At 40.5% G+C, this 13,122-nt stretch overlaps 1 protein-coding gene across 7 annotated transcripts in view; it reads left to right on the top strand.

The window, feature by feature from the left end:
* Positions 1 to 13,122, top strand: part of ARHGAP24 (Rho GTPase activating protein 24) — a 173,557-nt gene that overhangs the window by 157,461 nt on the left and 2,974 nt on the right. For all 7 annotated transcript variants that reach the window (XM_051790917.1, XM_051790919.1, XM_051790922.1 and 4 more), the window contains 4 exons: positions 5,141 to 5,273; positions 7,455 to 7,528; positions 8,317 to 8,438; positions 12,052 to 13,120. In XM_051790917.1, coding sequence (XP_051646877.1) covers positions 5,141 to 5,273; positions 7,455 to 7,528; positions 8,317 to 8,438; positions 12,052 to 13,120 — 1,398 coding nt within the window. The remainder of the gene's footprint in view (positions 1 to 5,140; positions 5,274 to 7,454; positions 7,529 to 8,316; positions 8,439 to 12,051; positions 13,121 to 13,122) is intronic.

Raw genomic sequence — 13,122 nt, 5'->3', positions numbered from 1 at the left:
ACAAAATTCCATCTGGTGCTTAGATTAGGCACAGTACTGCTTGTACTAGATATGTGTTATATAGGAAAATCATATAGAGCAGTGCTTTGGAGACACCCACATAGGGGAAGAAGAATCACATAGGATATTCAACCAGTTATGTTATGCATTTAACCTGACCTTTGAATTTCTGGACCAAAAAAAGCCTGACTCCCAAAATCAGTCAAACCACTCCTGATGCACTGTAACATTAGTGAACACAGGCTTTGCCCTCCTAAGCTCTGACTGCTGGGTTCCCAGCAGTCTCAGTACTCTGATTCTCTCTCCCTGTAGTTATGCACATATTCCTTTGATGTTTCTTACTCAGTGTTTCATCACTGGTTTATCGTGGGCTCTAGCATCTCACTTAGGCTGTCTGCAAGCTGGTAGTAAAGATACACCCTGGACAGCAGTGTTAGGAACTCATGCTCCCGTGGCAGGAGAACATCTACACTGATCTGAGAGCTGCTCTACAGTCCTGGATGCAGCTAAGCAGGGGCATGGTCAGCAAATGTTGTGGTGGGGACAGGATATGTTGGTGAGGGAGACTGTGATCTGTGGCACGTCTGAAATGATGGAGCTGTAATTCTAGTAATTCCAGAGGGTACTAGTACACAAACTGGTTGAACTGTAATGTTCTCCTTTGTTTTATTACCAGAACTCCTAAATTGAATTATAGCCTCACAGCTTGTTGTTCCCTACTGCTTGTTCTTTATGCAAACTGTTTATGTGTCATCATGATCTAGAGCTATTTTTGGCACAGCATTAATCTTTTTGTAATGTGACCTTGCCTTGTTAATACTTCCTCTCGGAGAGTTTATGAGGGGCCTGTTGGCTTTGTGCTCCAAAGCGCTGACTCCAGCTCTCTGAACATGCTGTCTGCTTGTCTGGGTGTGAGGGTTATGCCTGGATTTCGGGTGACCTGCTGGGCTTCAGTAATATTGTTTATGGTGGAGAGAGTGAAAAACTCCAGGCAGTGTAATTGGTCTGACAGCCACTTCCACGGTGTCTGTGGTATCACAAAGGAAAGTGCTGTCAAAACAGCAATGCCACGAGAGATATTAATGACAAAGTTGAGATGAATGGGGCTTTGAATATGGGTAGTCTGATGACTAAGGAGAGGCTGGGATGCATTTGCATTTGTCATGACTTTGCCTGAACAGTGGTGGAGTGGGGGATGCTCCTTTGGAAATATCAACAGTAAAGCAATATTAATATTTCAGTGAGATAAGTCATCTTTCTCAGACTTTCCAGCACAACATGCCGATATAGACTCTTTTTCATCTTGCTGATGCTTTTTGTGTTAACGTCTAATTTCCCACTTTGTGCTTTGTCATTCCCATTTCAAGATTGTAATTACTCCTTGTGCACTTGGAGAAAGTCTGCCTCACTTAATGAGAGTTGTTCCAATTTAGCTAACAGAGGATTTTCTGCTGGAATTGACATACTGTATTTTAATACATGTTAATGAGTACTTTTAATCATGTTAATTATGAATGCGTAGTCTTGAAGCACTTTGATATTATACTATCAGATAGCAAAAGAAATACAAAGATGGGTAGAATCATTAAATTTCTGTAGCCCTAATGGTCCTAGATTATAAGCAAGGCCAGTTTCAAAAGGGGGAACATTCTGCCCTTTCTTAAACTGCTCAATTGTAGCTTGAAAAAGGCCATGAGTAAAAGATCCTCCATGGGCCCTGCAAAGATCCATGTCTTAAAAAAATACACAACTTGCCTTCAAGGCAGATATATAAATGCTGTTAGTTGACTTAGACTGTGGATAGAACACTGCAGACTTGAAAAGGGAAATAAATGCTCCTGATCCTCCAGCAAGCTTGCAGTTCTCTCTGTGGCTGAAATGTGCTTAATGGTATCTGTGAACTGAAACACCTCAAATACAGATGGATTAGGACTGGAATCTGCCATTTTAAAACTTTCCTCTGTATTTTAAAAAAGGTGAAAATAATCATACTAGACTGCAAGGTCTAAACAGGTCTCAGATTCTATGAAACGCTCTTTTAGTTACATTATTATAAAAATATTGACATTTTTATGCCCATAGTTGCACTCAAATAAGAAATTTTCTAGCTTTTGTCTATATGGTGGTAAATACAATTTAAAAACCTAATTCTTAAAAAGCTTGGCAGGCATTATGTCTCTGTATGTATAGTTTTTTATGCTGCCAAGATCTGAACGGTAATTTCTGTACAGATAGATTAAGTCCTGAGCGATAGTCCAGTACAGTTTAAGGAAGAAAAACTTAGGAATGTGTTCCAAAATCTTACTTTGCGATCCCACCATCTTGTGGCAGTCTGTGGTATTGCCTTAGGAAATTAAAAAAATAAAAAATTAGTTCAAAATACTGTGCATGTGTCCTTGTCTACTAGTTGTGACCTGGGTTTCTAACCCCAGCTTAGGAAACACCCTTCTGTGTACTGGTATACAGCATGTGCTTCAGGAGGTTAGTCTAAGAGCACAAGACTTCCTGCTGTTTCCTTGCTCCTCTCTCAGGTAGAGCAACAATCTTTAGCACTTAACTACCTCTTTCCAGCACTAGTCTATCAGTACTTCACATCGAAAGAAGAAAATTTATAAATTGCATTAATTTTCAGGTCTTCTGTCCCCTTCTTCAGCCTTTTGCTGTGCTTAATCCCCGTAGTAGGAGATCTGTGCACTAACTTTTAATCATTCTTCAGTAATTTCCCTCGCTTAACCTGTTTGAATCTTGTATTTTGGAAAAGGCCTCTTGGGTTTTATGCAGATAGTCTCTGGAAAGAGATGGTTCAGTTCTCCAGCAATTTTCCTTGTTTAAATAACAAAAATAGTAATAATAAATTCTTCAGAAAGACAGCCAATGCCAAGCAATCAGAGTTAAACTCTCTGCAGGTGGATGGCCTGTGCTGGCTCTCACTTCAGGGCTTGTACTAAAGCTGACAGTTTGCATCTGCTCTTTGTGGCTGCTTTCTCTGCCCAGAGAAAGTCTTCCCCTCTGCATTTGCTTTTTTCTCTTCCAGAGGCACTGACAGCTTAGGAAACTGAAGATCTCTGTGTAAAATTGCTTCTTGGATAAGGCTGAATAGTGGCAACTGCCTGGGCATGCATGCCATGGTTGTGTTTCAAAAAGTGGCAGCAAGACATGCAGGCAGCTACCTGAGAGATTATTGGGGTCTGGGTTTTAAGTTCTCGGGTTGTGCAGTCTGTAAAGAGTTTTGTTAGCCAGGATGTCAAGAAGAGCTTTGTTTTGCTTAGTTGGCATCTGGATTGGCAATAGGTAGTATAGAAAGGTTAGAGGCCAAATCTGAGCTAGCATTTGAGATCTCATAAAAGAGTACGGTTACACCCGTATCACGTATAGTATCATTCACTACATTTGTTATATATGCACCCAAGGAACAGGGTGGGGTAAACACTGTTCTAAATTGAAGCCACTCGACAATAGAGGGTTGCAATCAAGAGATTAGAGTCTGAACTTCCTTTAAAAATTTGGGTTTGCATAAGTGCTTTGTAGAGTTTCTCCAGAAGAACACTTTTTTTGGAATTTGGGCTGGGAATTATTCATGATTGAAATAAAAATGTTTTCTGCGAATTTATTTTGAGGAGACTGATGATGGGTGACATTGAAATTTATACAGTGCTTTATAATCTCTCTTCTTCTGTTTTGACATACCATACCACATTATTCTAAGGTTGTTCCCATCATTCTTGTTAAGATTTAACTTATTTAAAGCCATTACTGCTTTAACAGATCATTTCAAAATAATGATTAACATGCCTCTAGCAAAGCCTTAAGTGCATCAAATACCAGTGGTTCTTTTGAGGCACTGTGAGTTTAAAAAATATTCTAAGTGTAAAGTTTCCAAAGGAAAAGAAAATACATAGTAATGCACATTGTAGAAATGTCTATGCATTTTCTGTTAAGGACACGAGCATAATTTAGTGTCTGCTTTTTTGATTCTTCAGAAATCAGAGGGAAAGATATCAGCTTGCAGTACAGCTCTTTATCTGAACCAGGGAAAGCATGTAGAACATTCCAGTAAGGATTTGTATAAATGCCTGAGTGGCTAAACCCAGAGATGGTGTCAGATGTAATGCAAGAGAGATTTCTTCATGCTAAGTCATAGCTTTTATCTAATTTCTACTTACTTTTCAGAGACGTGCTCCTAAGTTACCAGAACGTAACTTTACACCACAGGAACATTCAAGCGAGTGTGATTGCATACTCTGAAGTTGTGATTTTGATTCTCCTCTCCATCTTCTTACTTTCAGTATGCCTGATAAACAGCTGAGGCTCTTACCAGCTGTATCCAAGAAAACCCTTAAGCTTCTGCAAATGTAGTTACAGGAAAGCACATGTTGTATCAAGTCTCTGACTGTCAGCCCTGTAACGTTACCTGCTAGCTTTCAGACATTTTCTATTTGGTGCCTTAGCTTACTCAGTACAGGATAGAGCTAAAACCCATTTCCAAGGGATTTATGGTTCTGTGTGTAAAGTATATACAGGTTTTCAGTGTAAGAGTACAGCTGAAAGGCAGAGTAGTTATTTTGTGGGAGCCCACAGGAAAAGGAGGCATGCCAGGGAAAGAGCTGTAAATTCAGATGGGTAAGCTTCAATTAAACACCTGTGGTATATATGGTTTCCTTTAAAACCTGCTTCCTTACTACTCATAGCAGAGGAGATGGTGACACAGTGGAATTGAAACATGTTGGGCATGTTTTGGGAGCGGGGGCCATCTCTGGTAGGAGAATAATCTCCACTGTGTGAACCTAATACCTGCTTTCTGACTCAGGGGAAAATGAAAAGCATCATTTAAGACATGTTTTGCATGTCTGATGGGAGATGTTTGTCAACAAGAGCCAGGATCTTCTCAATACCTGTGCCTGCAAATAGGGCCTTAAGTATACTTATGAGAATAAATCACCAGAGTTGACAGAAGTTTACCTGTGGGTATCCTAAGTTCTTTATAAGACAAAAAAGCCCAACAAAAAGCAGATTACAGATAGGATCTGTAAATGTATATACTGCTGATGAGTAAAATCTGAGGTGGCAATGGAAAAGGGCCAGTTTTTAGCCTGTCTTATCCTGATTCACAGTAATGTCTTCTTGTATTCCAACCCAACAGCAATACAGATGTGCACACAGTCGCTTCACTGCTTAAGCTGTACCTGAGGGAACTCCCAGAACCAGTCGTACCATACGCCAAATACGAAGATTTCCTTTCCTGTGCCAAAATGCTCAGCAAGGAGGAAGAAACGGTGAGTTGGTAACTTGAGTAAGATGAAATAAAAGGCTGTTCCAGTTTTGAGGAGAGAAACTTGTCATTGTCCTAATTTAAATTTGTCCTAATTTAATGAAATCTATTAATTGAGACAGTTTTTGTGTGAAAATTGTTGCCACCTGGGCCCTTTGGAAGTCTAAATAAAAATACATAGCATGACTGTAGCTGTTTTTATTGCATGACACTGAATCCAGTTCAAGTAAAGATCATTGTAGTCAGCAGCTTTCATTTTGCATGGAAGAGACTTCTGTTTTCATGGATTAGATTCTGAACTGTAAAAGGAAGTGTCTTGATGGCTGCTGTTCAACTCTTGCCATTAAATCAAGAGTCGTTTTTTTCTGAGCGCTGGGATTGCCAACTTTTACTGACTCTTGATTGAAGGCCAGTGAGCTCTACTCCTTGCCTGTCATTGAATCACAGAGCTTCAGAAGGATCTTCCAGACTCTCTTGAAGAAACTGTGTAACAGAGATGAGCAAATTAAGGGTTCTGACTGGTAATATGTGCCCTGCAGTGGCGTGCACCTACTACATGTTATGTAGTAGGCACTACTTAGTCTGAAGACATAAGAAACTTAAGTGCTTGTTTTTACGTTGTTCTGTGTGCTTATGGGTAATTAAGTCAACCCTAATATTTTCTTTTCAAAGTACATCCAAATAGGTTTATTCTGTTGATGTCAGTCTACTCCCTTAATTTTCTAAGACGGTTATTTCTGTTTAATTCCTTTTTGACGTTTGAAATTCTGCTAGAACTGGAACCCATGCTATGTAATCTTTTAATTAATTAAGATGAGTAGGATCCCCTTTTTAGTAAGAAGCTGTCTCCTTTCTGACTTTTCATGATGACTACCAACTGCAGAGGTGGTAGTTGCTCCCATATGATGAAATGGGAGGAGAAGAAAGATCTGACAAACTGTGTTCTATGGCCATGATGTCTTAGACCTATTGAAGACAGACTGGTTTCTTCACTGTCCTTTACAACTTGCTTCAAGGTGCACATTCTTGTCAGCTGCTTGCAAAAGGTGGGAGTGGGCTGTTCAGCTGTTTTAATGTACACTGCTCTTTGCACAAGTTGTGGCAGGGGATCCTTGGAATCGAAGCTGCAGCTGTTTGCTTACTTGTTTTGCATATACCTCTGAACACTGATAGCTCCAATGTAAAGCTACCTGACAGCCCTGCAGTTAGTCATCATGTAGTTTGCACTTCAATTATATTAATTCTGTAATTTTACAGTAGCTTAGTCGAGTGTATTTATGTATTTCCTCTGTAACTATATGAAGCACTTTATAAAATTAGATTCCAATTACAGTGGCGTTTCTGTGCTGGAGTTGGTCCTGGCAGTTTATGAAAAATCAGTGCTATGGGTGATGAGCCACTTCAGTCCTTTTTGGTGGCTCAGCAGTCCAGCTTAAGGCTGTCTGACTGGATTCTCAGTTGACCTTTCTCTACGCAGAAGTTGAAAGTGCAGTCACTATTAAGGGAGAGAGCTGGACATCTTAATTCTTTTCTTAACCCACAGCCAGCAAACTTCTGCACTATCATGCTCTGCCCATCTTCACTTGCATTTGTTTTCATAACATACTGTAACCAAAACCCCGCTGATGCTGGCAAAGTACCAAAACCCCACACTGAAAAAGAGCCTAAAGGCACACTGGTTGGTGAGGAGCGTGGCCAAGGTCTGTTTCCAAAGGGCACAAGAATTACTGTGTGAAATTCTGCCTGTCCCATTCCCAGGGTGGGCACAAACTGAAATAACTGTTTATTAGTTTGGTATGGACCAGAACTGGGTAAAATAACCAAATAGTTTCTCGTATGAGATACCAAACAGTTAAACCAGAACTGTTCCTGGAAGCCTCAGCCTTGTTATTAGCAGGAGAAATGGAGCTGCTGGTCAAAGAAAGAAAGAATGAAACAGAAAGAATAGACAGGATGAAACCAAGATATTTATTTACTTGTTTATTTTTTTCCAGAGCTAATCCTTCTTAGCCAAAATCAAAGTGGGTTCTACAAGCTGTTCCTGATCATAACCTGTATGAACACTGCAGCATCAGTGATGTGTTTAGTGTCTTGGAATTGGAATTGCTGACTTTTTTTTAATGTCTGGTAAAATACTAAGAAACTGTTCCTCTTCACCCTTTGTTTTTCCTTAAACCACCTAAAGGGCCTGAAAGAACTGGTGAAGCAAGTGAAGAGCCTGCCAGCTGTCAATTATAATCTGCTGAAATACATCTGTAGGTAAGTGCTCTTGCAAGAATATCACAATGGTATTTATAACTGTGAGCTGACAGACAAACCTGTCTGTGTATGTGCCCTGAAGGAAAAGCATTACTCACACTTGAAGGACTGGTGAACTCAAGTGAATGCACTAAAACTGTAGGTTTACTGCATGACTAATTAGTAGTTTGCTCTAGCAAGATGCACAGTTAGGACTTTTCTTTCATAAGCAGTCTGCACTCTGCAAGAAGTGCAAAAAGTTGGAAGTGAATATATTCTGTCCTTTTTGTAGGACCCTAGCTGTAGTTATTGACCCTGGCTGTGCTCTCCTGAAGTGCCCAGCCTTGAAAACTGTGTATATCTTGTAGTATAGAGAGTAGTTTTGTGAATACATCTAAGATCTTAAAAAATTTGTTGCACACAGTTGCAATTTGTGAACTTACAGAAAGTTCCCAGCATAAAAAAAAATTAAAATGTAAAAGAATCTAAGCTTTTTATTAATTCAAAGTTTGCATTTTAATTTTATGAGCTAAATAGTTGTTTAATTATGCTGGAGAAAGTTGCCGTCTTCAACGGAGTTACCTTGTAGTCGGTCCAGAATGAGATTGAAATTTTTTTATCAGTGTATCATTTTGAAGAAAATCTGAAGAAGTTGAAGACAATAGCCTTAAGATTTCAATATGTTCCATGAGGACTTGGAATGGAATACTTGAACTATGTTAAGGAACAATCACGTGCTTTGACTTTTTTCTTTTTTTTTTTTTGTTTAGTTTTTATGTTATTCCTAAGGACCTCTTTCTTCCCCACAGATTCCTTGATGAAGTCCAGTCTTATTCAGGTGTAAACAAGATGAGTGTGCAAAATCTGGCTACCGTTTTTGGCCCCAACATCCTTCGCCCCAAAGTGGAAGATCCTCTGACTATCATGGAGGGTGAGCTTACTGTACATAACCTGCAATAAAAAGAAGAAGTGCCTTTAGGTTTATTAACAGCACATACCAGTCCATGTAGTATATGCAGTAAGCTCCATACAGCTGTTCTATAGACACAGAAATGTTCAACCTGAATGAACTCCTGGCTTAAATCTTGCAGGTTATAAAAGGTACTGAAACGTGCAGCATTGCAAACAGACTTTGCATGAGATTGTTCTGCCCTGGCAACTTCACTAAACATGTACCTTTTCTCTGAACACTTCCTGCAAACATGGCATGTTCTTAGTAAACACGTGTGGTTGGAGTGCAGTTAATATTTTACCTGTGGTAAAATATTAAAGAAAGTATGAGAAAAAGTTTACTACAGGTTCACACTGCAGTGACCCATGTAGAACCCCCCACAAGGCAGTTGTATATTACATGCCTTCTTGCACAACAGGGATCAAATTGTTGTCTGCATTCTGGTGCTCACAGCAGTGTTCAGCTCTAGCATTTTGCTGTGATTAAGGTAGAAACATGGACATGACAATCCCCTCCTATAACCTCCTTCAAGGTTTAATCTTTGTGACTTTCATTCTCCATGAAGTACATAATGCCTTTTCTCGCTCCAGACACCTTTTTTTTTTTTTTTTTTAATATGTAGGATTTACTTAACTTTCTCAGAAATTAGGGAGGCACACAGAGCTTGCACTGAAAATTTTACCTAAACTCAAAAAACGCAGTTTTCTTAGTTTATTTGAGAGTGTATAGAATTACTCCTTTTCTGTGAGTTTGATGCTTTTTCTCAGATACTACAATTCCCTGTCCACTTTGTTAACTTACTTGTTTTTCTGAAATCTTATGTTTCCTTCTCCTTTCTTTTAATTCTTATCACAATGACTATGTTATTGGGAACAGAAACATGGCATTTCCAAATCATGTATGAAATCTGTGAATACCCAGGGTTAGCTGTCTGAACAGTAGCTCAGACAAATCAGAGCACCTAGAGTGGAAAGTGTTTTTAATCATCATCTTCACTTTAATGTCTGGGTTCTCATTATCACAGAGGAAGGTTTGATCATGTTTTTGATTCAAAAGGGTTTGCAAGAGCAGGTGTCTGATTTACGTGCATGACTGTGCATGAGTGTCATCACACCTGTGCAGTTTCAAGTACCCTTAAATCTGCATTTGTGGCTTTCCCCCTGGCTTCTGTACATACTTTCCTCAAATGCCCTGTGACTGTCTGATACAGGGGTGCAAAGATGAGTTTCACTGTGCCATTGAATTCCTAGTTTACACATCTTACATCATCTCCCCATGATGTTTTGAGAGGCAGACACAAGTGTTTTCTTACTTTGTTTCCTTTCTCTTCAGCTGTCTTGTCATGTCTCTCTTAGGAGTTACCTTGTGTGTGTGTGTGCACGTGCTGCCCATCACTTCAACCTGTCTCTTTGTTTCTACCTGCAAAACTGCCAGACTGTCTGAAGTAGTAGCTTCTCTTACCCTGACACTTCTGTAGAGCAGCCTGATACTTAACTGCTCTGAATGTTTTTCTTGGTCAGGTAGCAAACTGTCCCTTCTTTCCATGCTTTTGCATTAAAGTAGTGCAGAAAAGTGGCTCAAATTGTTTAATAGATTGGAATTGGAGAGAGATGTCACAGAGCTGATTTATACCACTGAAGTCAGTAAGAATGGTGTCTCAGAGGTTGGCATTTGCTAGTGGGTCACCATGCATCTTCACCTCACCTGGGGCAGGGAAAGAAATGGGGATTGGGGATGGGGAGAGGTGTTAGCCATTCCTAAATAAATTACTATCTTCTAGGTTTATATTTTTGAATATAAAAGGAAGTGGCTGTTGTCTAAAGTTGGTGAGTTGGTTTGGGTTTTTTGAAAGTTTGTGCAAGAAAGTTTTTCATTTTTGTGATTTTTTGTTGATGTTGTTTAGTTGGTTTGTTTGATTTTAAACTGAGTAGAAAGGGAAAATAATGTGTTTTTCCTGTTCTTGAAAGCAACTCTCCAGCCTGCTTATCAGCAGCCCTAGCATTAAAATCATGGTGACTGCTGTAGGAAATAGGATGGATACTACACTTGCTGCATGAAAATACATATATTTTTTCGCTAATGAGAAACAGGTTTGAATAAAGAGATTTATGACCTCTCTTTAAGCATAACTTTAAGATTTGACCTAAGACAATGCTGATTTGCAATTGTTCTACACACAGTCAAATGTATAGGGATTTCTAGCAAAGACTGTACGTTGATTGGTGCCTATTGCCACCTTTCCTCATTGCTCTTTTTGGAATATACAGAGTACTTTTCTTCCACAGTCATTCAAAGTCAAACATGCAGCTATGGGTAACCATACCTGTATAATGGGGATGAGGAGTTGGGTTTGTTTGATTCAGGAGAGATTTTTTTTCAGAATTCCAACCATGGGGCAATTTTTTCCTGTCAAATACAGTGATAAAAGTTGCCTGAGTACAGTGCAATGTTTGTAGTAAAGTTCTGCACATAACAACTAACATTCTTAGAAGGAATACAGCCAAGTGTGCCAAGGGAGTAACTAAGTGAATTTTCCTGCTGCCTAGTTCTAATATATGATTTTGCCATAGCAAACAAACAAATGAGAACACTTTAAAAATATGTTGAGTACCCACGTTGAATTGGCTCTTGGTACTTGTATTTTAAAAGGGCGGGGTATAAACATCCAGATTATTACAAAGGAGTTGATGTGAAACCACATTGCACAGTGGGAAGTTATTGATTAGAAGAGCACAGCAAGCCTCTGAAAGCTTTTTAGGAGTTTAAAAATGAGGTGGTTATTATAACTGCCTTGACCTTGCTCCTGAAATATTCTTAATAATTCTTAATGAGGATCTGCTTAACAAAATACAGTTGCACATCTTTATCACGCCAAGTCCAGTTCTAAATGCTAGTGTGTAAATTACAGTGCAGTCAAGTGGTGTGCACACCAAGGGGTTGTTCTTTAAGAGGAAAGGTAGCCATTTATTACAGCACGCAGCAAGCTGTGATCCTGCATTAATTCCATACTGTGCTATAATGTGACATAGTTTCCTGGCTGCATATAGTCTCACTGTGGAGTGGTTAAAGGCATTCACATTAAATTAATTCTGTCTCATTTTGCTTCAGAAGACTAAAATGTCTGTGTTCCAGAAGGCAAATCCCTTGCCTGCCCGTTTTCTGCTAAACTTATAAATACAGGTGCTGTGCCAGAGTAAGACTTTGGGTTTGAAATGGTCATCACACTGAGTAGGAACACATCACTTAGAATGATGTTATCCTTTGCTACTCATCACCTCCTTCCGTGATTTTCCTGGGATGCAGTTACTGTCACTGTAATAGCTTCTTTGCAAATGTTCCTGTTGTTCAGGGGGTCTGTGAGCCCTGCTGGCTTGCTTCGGTGGAAGGAAGAGGTGATGCTGATGTGGCTCTGCAGCCAAGTGGCACTTCAGTCTTGTTAAACATTCAAGGTGTTACACAAATGGATGCATTGTGTAAATGTTTGTATAAGCTGAATGTTTACTAAGCATTTGTGGACTCTGATGAATAAAGTATGTTTAGGCCTTAAATAAAACAGGACATTCATGACCATGTGCTTGGTGTCTCTTTTCAGGTACGGTAGTAGTCCAGCAGCTCATGTCAGTGATGATTAGCAAACATGAAGAGCTGTTTCCCAAGGATGCAGACCCTCAGGTGGGGCCTGAGGTATGCAACAACAACAATGAAATTCCAAAGAAAATGGCTGCAGGGCAGCTACAGAACAAAGAGAACAACAATACCAAGGAGACGGCAGTGAGGCGCTGCTCTTGGGACAAGCCCGAGTCTCCCCAAAGGGGAAGCATGGACAGTGAGTCTCCAACTGCCCTGCCAGGCAGCAAGACAAATAGTCCCAGGAACAGCATCCAGAAACTAGATGTCACCAGAAGCCCACCACTCATGGTGAAAAAGAATCCTGCTTTTAATAAAGGCAGCGGCATAGTCACCAACGGGTCCTTCAGCAGCTCTGTGGAGGGCCCTGAGAAGAGCCAGACCTTACCAAACTGTTCCCTGCAAACCAGGAGAACGTCGTCCCTGAAAGGGCCGGTGACTAAGATGGGAACACACAGCGTGCAGAACGGAGGCGTGCGGATGGGTGTTTCCAGCACAGACGGGCACAGCAACACCCTCAACAGCCGGGCCCCGGGCTGGGTGCCCAATGGCTACGTCACTCTGAGGGACAACAAGCAGAAGGATGCTGTGAGCGAGTCAGGACAGCACAACAGGCTTTCCACCTACGACAATGTCCACCAGCAGTTCTCTATGGTGAACTCTGATGACAAACAGAGTGTGGACAGTGCCACCTGGTCAACGTCCTCTTGTGAGATATCCCTCCCTGAGAACTCCAACTCCTGTCGTTCATCCACCACCACCTGCCCTGAGCAGGACTTTTATGCGGGTAACTTTGAAGACTCTGTGCTGGATGGGCCACCACATGAAGACCTCTCTAACCCAGGTGACTATGAGAACAAAAGTGACAGAAGGAGTGTGGGGGGCCATAGCAGCCGAGCCACCAGCAGCAGCGATAACAGTGAAACATTTGTGGCCAACAGCACTAACAATCACAGTGCTTTGCACAGCCTGGTGTCCAGCTTGAAGCAAGAGATGGCCAAGCAAAAACTAGAGTATGAGACAAGGATAAAAAGGT

The sequence above is a fragment of the Manacus candei genome, unplaced genomic scaffold (genome assembly GCF_025592945.1).
Source record: "Manacus candei isolate 608988 ecotype Guabito, Panama unplaced genomic scaffold, ASM2559294v1 h1tg000028l, whole genome shotgun sequence".
Classification (NCBI taxonomy): Eukaryota; Metazoa; Chordata; class Aves; order Passeriformes; family Pipridae; genus Manacus; species Manacus candei.
The sequence above is the reverse complement of the archived record's forward strand: the minus strand, read 5'-3'. Positions and strand labels throughout refer to the sequence as shown.